This window comes from Paralichthys olivaceus, chromosome 13 (assembly GCF_024713975.1).
Source record: "Paralichthys olivaceus isolate ysfri-2021 chromosome 13, ASM2471397v2, whole genome shotgun sequence".
Classification (NCBI taxonomy): domain Eukaryota; kingdom Metazoa; phylum Chordata; class Actinopteri; order Pleuronectiformes; family Paralichthyidae; genus Paralichthys; species Paralichthys olivaceus.
Window position 1 is genome coordinate 22,858,808 of NC_091105.1, and position 11,565 is coordinate 22,870,372.

The following is an 11,565-nucleotide window of genomic DNA, read 5'->3' on the forward strand; positions in this document are numbered from 1 at the left end:
TAAATTGTTACATTATAACCCCGCCTCTCTCTCTCTCTCCCTCTCTATCTCTCTCTCTCTCTCCCTCTATGGCAGTCACATGAATGTGAACACAGACAGGATGCAGCGCCCCCTGGTGGGTAATTGGAATACGGCAAGTGCACATGTGTAGGCTCCCCTAGAAACACAAGGGGAAATGTCGGGTTGATGTAAGCTTTGTGTAGCTCGTACAAGAGGTTTTAATACTTAAAAACAAACAACAACCTTAACTATAATAGTAATAATAACTCCATACTGTAAACTTTGTATGTGTCTAGTGTCTTTAACAAAACCATTTTACAAGGTCATACCATCATGCATTTTATTCTATTTTTATTTTATTATTCGACTTTTATTTTTACTCTGAGAGTCATTGCTGGGTTTTAGTCCTTTAATAGTCGGTTTTAGACACATTTGATAAATACTGCGGGATGTAGTTCACACCATTAAACTGTATTTAGGAAAACTCCACATTCATCCTTTATCTCTTCATTTTTAGATTATATCTAGATTACTTGTGAAAATTGAAATTTTTTACTTTCTGATAAATACCCTGACTCTGTTGGGCAAGCACTTTATTCGTGGATGTAAATATTTAAAAGCCAAGCCTTTCGAAGAATGAACCAAAGATATTTGCAACATCTCTTCGATGCACGAGGGACAAAAATGCCCCTGACTGGACTCGTGTATACTGCTTGGATTGGATCCTTTATTTATTTATTCAATTATATATGCCTTACGTTTGTTGTGTTATATTGTCCTCTATACTGTGTCAACACCGTTGTGAGTTTTGAAATGTTGATAAATGCCTTAAATGCCTTTTAATCTTCCCATGAAAAACCAAAACCACTGTTGATATGGATGCAGGAACTGTGATGAGAAGAAAAAAATAAGATCCAAACACTGTCTACATGAATATTAACAATGACATCATCCAATAGACGCAAGAGAACAGTGTGACGTCACAATATGCTTTAGATACAGAGTTCCACACACAGTGATTGATCTGCACACATGCTGCGTTCAGGTGCTCCCCGTCATACCCAGACTGTCACAAAAACTAACCCCCCCCCCAAAAAAAAAAAAACCCCACACAGGAGACAAGCTCATTTAACACAAATATTATATCAACACAATCATGTGCCGACTCTTTTTGTGAACCAGTTTGAACATATGTTCGCATCGACACTCACACGCGTATGCAGTGAAGTGGTCACATTTCCCACTGCAGTTGAACGCCGCTCATAGTTGAGAGCAGGCGGAGAAGCGGAGGTTGAGGCTGGAGGCTCGGAGCCGGAGTCTGTCCCAGGAAACACGCCGACGAATCCCCCACAGGTCCACACCAGCTGTCTCCATGTAGTCAGCTGCGTCTCCAACTCCTGTGCAGTTGAGGGTGAGTGTTTGTGTTTCAGTTTTTCAAACCCCCACAGAGTTTTTTTCCTGCGTACAAAGTTGTTCCGGGCCCCCGTTGTCCCATGGCAGCGAACCGAGGCAGGGATGTTTACTGTACTCTCTCCCCACGGCTGGTGTCTAATGTTCGGGGGGGGGGGGACACGGCTTCCAGTGCCCGCGGTAAACTGACACATTCTCTATAGCGGTGAGATTCAGGTTGAATATAAGTTCCCGAAGAGGTGAAGTTGTTTGTTGTTTTGTTCGTTTCTCCATTCTATGTTCAGTCCTTGCTAATACGCTAACAGCAAAGTTTATGCTAGTAGCTAACCAAACTGTACTTACTCTGCAACATGTTTGGAGTGAAAGTTAGAAACTCCGAGGCCTGAGGTCTGCACCATCGAGACTGCTGAAGGTGGCTCCATGTCAACACAGATAAGGAAACACTGAATAAACTCTGACCACCGGTGATATCAGCACAATCGTCAGGAATTCATGCAATCATTTCCTCATCTTATCTCTTTATTCTTACAAGATAATATCTTTAATGTAAGTAGCTTACAACACATATGTATACGTGTCATTATGCAGGATATAACCAGGAGTAGTATCCTGATCTAGACCTGTTTGGGCACCTATAAAAACCTAAACCACTGATACTGATACTGATGCTTTTGTATCACAGTATTATGTTCTGTCAGGCTTTCAAGATTCTTAGTTACAGGTGTGCTTGTGAAAACATTGACGCTTGATTGTGAAGTTTAATATGCAGCAACAAGCTGAGACTCATTCTTTTGAATCAGCTCCCATCTTTAAGCATTCCCCACCCCGTGTAAATGCATGTAGTTAAAGGCTGCACAGGGATTGACTGGATTTGAGTCTATTAATTCCATCTTCCTGATGTCTCTCTAAACACTGATGCCTCACACTGCAGCCCTGAGGCCTGTAGGAGTGCAAAGAAAACAACAAGGGGTAGTTCAATTTCTTTCTTTATGTGGTGGTGCAATTAAAGGCTGTTGCGATGAAAGGAGCCCAGTCTGTGTCTGCTCTGCAACTCTGTAGTAAATGCAGTAATAATCAGCTACAGAACTTTCAGCTCCTGGGGACAAGTCGTCATGAAATGTAGGCTGTGCTCTCAAACCAGAGTCTCTTTCCTTGTTTAGCTGAAAGTGTAAATCTAATTCAGTATAATTACTTTCATTTCAGATGTGGGTTTCCTATCTGTGACCCAGAGGCCATGCTGACAGGGGGGCTGATGGGAAAGTCTTACCTCCTGCAACATCAACTCGCTCTGCTGAGATGTCCCCAGGTGGAGTGAAATGTGGATAACAGTGTGAGCCAGGGGAATTCAACTTCTGGGCCAAGACAACCTCGCACAGAGCCAAAAAGGAATCTGTTCTACTTTACACAAAATACACACACACACACACACACTCACTTTTCAGAATGCTGATGCCAGGACCACTGTGGGTGTGCCTGGCACTGATATGGGTGAGAATGTGTGCTGCCCACAGCCTGTTTACCTGTGAGCCGATCAGAGTTCATCGGTGCCTGGGGATGCCTTACAACATGACCTTCTTTCCCAACATGATGGAGCACTATGATCAGGATATTGCAGCCAGTAATATGGAGGTGAGTTACCCAAAGTGAAACCCACAACACTTTATTTTAAAATTAAGTGGAGATCTCAGAGTTTCCAAGAACATGTTTAATGCATTAGATTGAATTTGGTTGAAATGTGTATTTAGTATGATGAAATGGAACATGTTGAGGCAAAATATATGTGATGCTGTCAGGTTGTTGGAATGAGATGTTTTTTTCCAATCCAGAAGCTCAGCAAATAAGATTTAACAGCTGCTGACTCACGTTGAAGCATTTCATTAATCTCAGTTTCCATTAAAAATATTCTATCGGTCTGTGATAGAAAAAAAGCTTACTCCGCTTGTAAATACAAAATAAATATGAATAACAAATATAATTCAAGTCAAATATCATCTCAAAATGATTTTCATTATTTATGCCATCATTAGGTCAGGTCTTTAAATGCCAGTGTCCATCAGCCCTCAGGAGCATATTGATTGAACCATAATAACCATTTTGTAATGGTCATCAACAGCTAGACACAAATTACCAGCCACAGTTTGTGTTAATTATGCCTGATTGTTATAGAGCACCATGGAGTGAATGAACAGTTATGTTGTGAACATGAAAACCATGAAAAAAATAATACATTATTTTAATAATTACATATTGTTGCCTTATTGAAATCAGTTCAGATTCAAGGTGTGAATGAAGGAATGTCTTGATGTTTAGTTTCTATAACAAGAAAAGTAGATTCAGGAAGAACATCTGTCTGAAAATCAGAAATCTTTGTCTGTCTCTATGTGGGAAGCATATCTCAAGAATTGTTAATTTGATCACCTTCACATTTAGCATGTGTATTGTTAAGGCCCCAAGAAAATACAATAGCACTTTCACGACAATGGCGACAAGGGGTTCTCCAGTTTGGGGTTCTGCGTACTGAGCCGAGCGCTACCAAACTTTGCAACGCTGTTTACCCCTGAAACTCAAACAATTCACATGGCCCTCCATCAGCATAGTGGTGAGAATGAGTGAATTTTACATTTTCCGATGAACTATCCCATTTACAGGCAGCTTTAGAACAGGCACTACACAGGCACTACACTATTTATGATAGGAACCTACTGTACAAAGCAAGAGTTACGTCCAATGTGTTATATACACTCACACACGTTTTATCTTTTTTTTAAAAAAAGGGAAAATATAGACTATAGCTGCAGTAACATTATAATTTCTATTTTCATACATATGAAGTGAGGAGAAATCAAACTTTCGTTTGATTTAAAGTGACATTTTCATGCTAATCCTCATTTCTCTTTGTAAAAATCTTGCCTAATGGAATCTCACCCAAACTAAGTCAAGTGCACTATGTTGCCAGTGTGTGAATTCGTATAACATCCTCACTGTGTTATCTCACTACTAATGCCCTCAGTTACAAACATGTTTTGTGCTGAGACTGAGCAGTGAAGTCGCTGCCTTCCTGGGGGCCTGGGTTTGGGTTACACATGTTTGGTGTTGGAGTGTTGAGCGTGAACAGTGATCTGTTGAAGGAGTCTTTTGTGTGGCATCTGGCAAAGGTAAAGGCTTCTTATTTCACAGCAACCTTGGCCATCGGCAACTCCATCGACTTTGTTGTGAGGAGCCTTTGATTTGTGCAGGAAGGGGAGGGACACACCCAGTCCCATACAAAGCCAACCCTGCATACCACAACGAGTATTCTCTCTGTTAATCACTCACTCATTTCTCCCCCCTGTACACACTCGTACCTCCACGGTGCCGTCACCCAGGTGACAGGCTACAGTGTGGTTTACATTCAACAATACATACTGTATATAGTTCTTTCTGAAATGGTGCAGTGAGTTACCATAAAGCCTCAATGCTGTAATCAAGCAGACTTTGGCTGCGTACTGGACTCACACCAGTCTGTCGGTAGGATTTTCCGGAGGAGGGCTAAACTTTCTCTGCCATGGGTCCTAGATTCCACCTCTGTTTGCAAGCTTTTTCAAATAGAAAAGTTTGATGTGTAAGATTTCAAAGATAAACAAAGTGGATGTACTGTAACAGACAGGGAACACCCAAGTGTCTTAGAAGTCTGAGGTGAAGTTTGAAAAGTGAGTGTGCAGCCATTTTTTGTGAATCACTTAATCCTTGAAGTGCTTTGCTATGAAATTCTCTGCAGAGGATTTCGCCTTTAAGTCCAAATGAACTCGACTTGAAGTGCTGATCCTGCCTGTTCCCGAAATGAGGGCAGTTTTTATGGTAACTCCGCTCTAAAGCAAATAAAGGTCAGATTGTTGAGCAAGTGGGAACTCACTGACAAGGAGTCCAAGACCTCCAAAGTAAGGGAAACAAGGACGCTTACTGTCGGAGAGGGCAAGCCGAGGGCCCACAACTGGGCCTACTGCCAGACTGGATTTCAGGAGGAAAAAAGACAGGAGATGTTGAATAGCGGACTGTGCTAGAGCGTATGTGTATGTTTTTGTGTACAAATATTGGCAGTATGGACTGACATCAGTCTGTCTGCACATGAAGGTCTGATGAGGTTCAAACCAGCAGTTGCATCCCCAACTGCTTTAAAATGTCCACATGGTTACAATAAGAAGTTCTGGGTGATGCAACTTGGTTTACAGGCGATATTACAGAAACCTCTTCCTGTCTACAAAGTCTGAACTTAAAACCTAAGGATAAATAAACAAGACCATAGACATGATGTGGATTTGTTTAACTGGAATGAGGTTGTCTTCAGTGTGAGCCATGTATCCCACTGATAAATATCTACACACCCTGTGGACACACTAATACTGTGTGGCTCCTTAGCAGCCTATCCTATCAACAGCTCTGCATTCCAGCCCTCTTGGCCGGTTGTGTTTCCAAATGTCCGCACACTCATTTCCTGCCACCTAGACTGCACCCCCTTCTCCTTCTTCCCCTCTCTCAAGTTCCTGACCAGTGTGTTGAAAGGAAGAATATGGTTTGCTTGCCAGTCAATGGGCCCCTTTGTGTGGCGCTATAGAGCACTGAAGCTCAGCAAGCTGAAATTAATACCCTGAAGGGCCGCCATACTCAGAATTGCACCATGAAATAGCCATTTAAATTAAGGTTATTGTAACTTTTTTCCCCCCAGAAGAGTGCCATGGTACTCTTGACATTTTGGGTTCCTTTGTGAACCAATGAGCACCTTCACCATACTTTTACTTTCATTTTAACTTCCCAGAAATCTGACCATAAAAGGTTTTCCAAAAGTGTTTTAAATGATTATATATATATTTATGTGTGTATCCGCACTTACCTTTCAAAATTTAAATGTACTAAACATGTTCATGTACTTTGAGTTTACTTTCAAATGTGAATCATTAATTGCAAAACCTTTCTTTTAATCGTCAGCCTTTCATGCCCCTGACAAACCTCCGCTGCTCTCCAGACGTCCACCACTTCCTATGTCAAGCCTTTATCCCAGCATGCACTGAGGAGAATAAAGTTATTCGTCCTTGTCGAGAGCGCTGTGAGGAAGTTCTGTCAGACTGCAAGGAGAATATCCGGATCTTTGGCATCACATGGCCTCCTGAGCTACAATGTGACAAGTAAGAAGGCGTCACGTACAGACATCCACAAAAGCAATACAAATGTTTTCGCATAAGTTGATCAACCGTTATAATTTTTTTCCCTTTAGATTGGATTCATGTAGTTCTGATGTCGATTCTACTCTTCCTGCAACCACACCAGTGATCTCCTCATCAGCTATGAGGGACCTGGGCTTCTGGTGCCCTCTGCAGTTAAAGACCAAGCCAGGTCATGGATCATCGTTCCTGGGCGCCCAGGACTGTGCTCCGCCCTGCTCCAACATGTACTTCAAACCCCACGACATTGAGTTTGCAAAGAGCTTCATCGGCGTGTGTTCCATCATCTGCCTGGGAGCCACTCTCTTCACATTCCTCACTTTTCTCATTGATGTTAAGCGTTTCCGCTACCCTGAGCGGCCCATAATCTTTTACGCCGTCTGCTACAGCTTCGTCTCGCTCATATACTTCATCGGGTTCTTGCTGGGGAACAAAGCGGCCTGTACCAAGGCAGTGCAGCCTGCAGGCATCGATACAGTGGTGCTCGGCTCTCAGAGTAAAGGGTGCACTTTGCTTTTCATGCTCCTCTACTTCTTCTCCATCGCCGGTATTGTCTGGTGGGTCATCCTCACCATCACCTGGTTCCTGGCAGCTGGACCCAAGTGGAGCTGTGAAGCCATAGAGAAAAAGGCGGTAAGGTTTTCGGGAATTTATGCTCAGGTGTTCTTTGAAAATAACAAGACAATATAGAAAATAAATATAAAATGATAAATCGAAAACATTCATCTTTGTCATCTGTCTGTAGGTGTGGTTTCACTCTGCAGCCTGGGGGATCCCCGGAGCGCTAACTGTCATGCTACTTGCCATGAACAAGGTTGAGGGGGACAACATCAGCGGGGTCTGTTTTGTAGGACTTTATGACCTGGACGCCCTGCGCTACTTTGTTCTGGCTCCGCTGTGTGTTGGCGTCATAGTCGGCCTCTTCCTCATCCTGGCAGGCATCGTCTCCCTCAACCACGTCCGACAGGTCATTCAGCACGACGAGCGTAACCAGGAGAAGCTGAAGAAGTTCATGATCCGCATCGGTGTGTTCAGCTGCCTTTATCTGGTCCCGCTGGTCACTCTGTTAGCCTGCTACACCTACGAACAGAGTCATCGCAGCGCCTGGGAGAACACCTGGATCAACGACCGCTGTCAGGAGTACAGCATCCCATGTTCCTACAAGGTAGCTGTGGCTCATTCACTTACTGAACATGTTGTGGAACAAGTCAAGGCCAAAGTGCAGATGAGAAAAGGCTTTGCAACTAACATTGTGTCGTGTTTATACAAAAAGTATATATATATATGATGATTCACACACTTTTGTTCAATTTGATTTTGCTTCTTTGTTTCAGACAACAGAGAACGACCGTCCAGACCTCTCTCTGTTTTTGGTAAAATACTTGATGACGCTGGTGGTTGGAATATCTGCAGTGTTCTGGGTCAGCAGCAAGAAGACATGCTCTGAGTGGGCGTACTTCTTCAACAGGACCCGCAAGAGAGAGTGAGAGCCCTTTTCTTTTATTGTTACAATTCAAACTCAGTTACCTGAAGAAATAGATTTATTTATGCATTATCGTAAAACATTTTCATGATCGCTGACCCACAGTCCCATCAGCGAGAGCCGCCGGGTGCTCCAGGAGTCCTGCGAGTTCTTCCTCAAGCACAACAGCCGCGTCCAGCACAAGAAGAAACACTACAAGCCCAGCTCTCACAAGCTCAAGGTCATCTCCAAGTCCATGGGCACAAGCACGGGCGCTTCTCCCACCCCTGCCTCCACCCTAGCCAACACCACTAGTAAAGGAACCTCTGCACTGGGCAACCATGATCCCCACATGCAAGGTTCTCTGTCTGAGGCCTCAGCCAGGGAGCACCTGGACAGGGGCACCTCGAGCCGAAGCTCCAGAAGAGGGGAGAGGGACAGAGAGAGGGAGCGGGGAGAGAGACGCAGCAGAGGTGGTTCCAGCAAGGTCAGCAGCCACTCAGAGAACCTGCATCCAGATGGGAGGTAAGTGAGGCCAGATCTGAGATATCATAAGCAGAGCTCACACTTTATAACTGTTAAAGTCAAAGGATCTGCACAGTTCATATGACGCTGCTAGTTGTCATGTGATCGTAGTCTAGCAGTTGTGAGTTCCTGCTCATCTGACTAACTGAGCCCAACCACAACCCAAAAGGCATTTGGTGTTTTTTTCTGTCCAGGCCCGACCTGAGCCCAATGCAGTTAATAAAAGCTGAGTTTGTGTCACTCTGTCCCTGCTCGATTTCTGCAATTTAAAATGTAAAATAAATTGGGGAGCATCTCTCCACTTCATGTACCTTCACCCTGTCCTGAGCTCCGATTGGTTGGAGTTACCCTGAGGAGATTTTCAGCTGATCTGCGACACGTCAGCGATGTGTCTTCAAGCTTCCCTAATTGCGTGTTTGAAGAGTTCACACGTAGCGATCTGCTGATCGATCACCGATCAGAAACTTTAGTCAGCAACTTGCAAAATTCCACAGTGACTGGAAAATGTTTTACCTTGTCTGTACCTTCATGTTTTGAAAATGTTTAGAAGTAACACTACTACTACCTGCTGTAAAACATGGCTTCTCTGTATATGGAACTACACTTGTACAAGCAGTAACCACCAATAACCTTGAATGTGTCCTGATTGGTTTAGGATGACTCCGAAGAGCGAGCTGTCAGAGGCCAGACAGGTTCCCATTGGACAGCAACATCCAGCTATAAAAAAATCACACAGCAGCATCATCCACGACTCCACCCACCAGCTGGTGCACAAGGTGCCTGAGGAGAGCAAGGACACAAAGGATAGCAGCTGCTAAGATATCTGATCAATCCATCCACCCATTTATCTATCCATCCATCCATTTATCTATCCATCCATCCATTTATCTATCTATCCATCCATCCATCCATTTATCTATCCATCCATCCATTTATTCATCCATCCATCCATCCATCCATTTATCGATCGATCCATTCATCCATGATACCACTGTGTAAACAGTCACACTTGTTGCTGGTTGATGTTACCTCTTTGTGTTGTATTCATCAGATTATTATTGTATTGGTTTCATTATAGTCAGTGAATGTGTATCACCAGCAAGATGTATCATACCTTGAGTATTTCAAATGTGGTTCAGTGAGTTTTAGCAGAGAATCTGAAGGTGCTAGATTAATTTAGTTTTGGTCACAATTTTGTCTTTCAGCTTTACTGAGCTTTTAGCCTCACGCACACAGCAGCTCTGTCCCAACTGTAAAACCACCAGTTTGATTTTAAGGAGTACATTATCTCCACTGTTTTGTACATTGGTAGCTCAGAAGCATATAATGCATACTAGTTAACACAAGAAATATTTATCTACATATTTTTTTGAAAGTCTTTGACTGGACTAGTCGTTACACTGAGAGTTTTGCTAGAAAGATGATGATGATGCCAAACATTGAGCATGAGGAGAGACTTCCTGTGGTGAACTCTTATTGAATGTCTTATTGTTCTTTGTGTTAAAGGTGGGTTACCTTGAAACCTCATCTTGTAATACACTTTGTGCAACTTTTTTTTTCTTCTTTGAAAAGAAGCATACTCTTAAACTTGATTTTTTTTTAAATTTTCTTAAGATGTTCTTTCATTTTATGTTTACCTCCATTTTCCTCCATATTTATGTTGTGTAAACACAGATTCTTGGCCCCTGTAAGCATTTTCAAAGATGTGAATCTGGATCAAGTATTCAAGCTTTATAGTTTTCTGAAAGAATGTGTCTTCCTCCTCCTCAAAGAACCGACAGATGTTTTGCATGTGTGATGTCTACCTGTGTTCTTGTTGTAAGCGTTAAGTTTTATGATCTTCAAGCAAATTGAAGAAACAAATCAAACAGGCTTTGCAATATTTTTCATTAGAAGCACAAACCACTACTTATAAACTATGAATAGTCATAAATGAATATTTGAAATGTTTTGTGGATTGTTCAGGTTTTTTTTTATAACACATGGGTCACAGATCATACATCACTCTTTCGAGAAGTGTGTTTTATTAGAGCATGTCTTGTGCTTTAGTGTTTTGCTGTGTAGGGGCCGATTCTTCCCTCAGCTTTCTTTATCTTTTATATTTGGGAGACACGTGATAGTTTCAGTAACACTATTGAAAAGGGAATCCTCCTCAGCCTATTTCTACTGTATATTCTTACTCTGACATGTGGACTGGGGTCTTGCATATGATAGTGGTGTCTATTAAATACTCTGTAATGGGGTTTTCAAAGTGAGAGAATGGGGGCCTCAGACAAAGCTGGGAAAGAGGGGCCTCCTCCCCCCAACTAAGTTTAAGTAGTTTTGCTCAATTTCTATTTAACCAAATCCCACATGGTTAGGCTGTTTTATGTGACTACCAAATCAATTTCCACTTATATTCCCTGAGCCTTCCTCCCACTTTGAAAACCTCTGTCAATACAGTTCTGTGAGCTGTTTTTATGTAGCCTGTCTTTTCAATCCAATTTTGTTTTTGATAAAATATTGAATAATAAAAGATTGAATTAATGTGTTTGTGTCACTAATTGTCTTAATTATAAGATATTTGTCATTATTTATTTGATAGGGACAGTGTTCATCTATCAACACACAAAATACTGTTAAAACTTAATTTTTCATCTGTTAGCTTAACCTAACTTTTAACTCAGGGGAAAGAACATTTTCAAAATGAGATCACCTCTTTGTCTTGCCCAGATCAATATGAGATTTAGCCTGAGTTCTCATACTCACATTTAGCTGCTTAGAAATAGCCTTCCCTTTTGCCTCATCTTTATTTAATCTTAAAATGCTAATTGTTCTCTCAACTATAATCTCTTTAATGGGAGTCTTGAAATGAAATTAAAAATACATAAAAATTTGAGAGAGAAGTTGATTGGCTTACACATGAATGTACACAATATCACAATATATATTTGTCTCAGTGATTAAATTCAACTCCTAAGAAGCCTCTTGAGA

General features: G+C 42.0%; 1 protein-coding gene across 1 annotated transcript; it reads left to right on the forward strand.

Annotated features, from left to right (window-relative positions):
- Positions 1–1,247: 1,247 nt before the first annotated feature.
- fzd6 (frizzled class receptor 6) lies at positions 1,248–11,116 on the forward strand. Its single transcript, XM_020091395.2, has 8 exons — positions 1,248–1,411; positions 2,614–3,039; positions 6,373–6,569; positions 6,659–7,238; positions 7,351–7,770; positions 7,940–8,088; positions 8,194–8,592; positions 9,248–11,116. Exons 2-8 carry the CDS (start codon positions 2,854–2,856, stop codon positions 9,408–9,410), a joined length of 2,094 nt encoding a protein of 697 aa, XP_019946954.1. The 5' UTR covers positions 1,248–1,411; positions 2,614–2,853; the 3' UTR covers positions 9,411–11,116.
- Positions 11,117–11,565: the final 449 nt, after the last annotated feature.

Coding starts and splice junctions, on each gene's coding strand:
- fzd6 (XM_020091395.2), top strand. CDS start 2,854: ATGCTGATGCCAGGACCACTGTGGGTGTGCCTGGCACTGATATGGGTG. Junction 3,040..6,372: donor TTGCAGCCAGTAATATGGAG/GTGAGTTACCCA, acceptor TTTAATCGTCAG/CCTTTCATGCCCCTGACAAA. Junction 8,089..8,193: donor AACAGGACCCGCAAGAGAGA/GTGAGAGCCCTT, acceptor GCTGACCCACAG/TCCCATCAGCGAGAGCCGCC.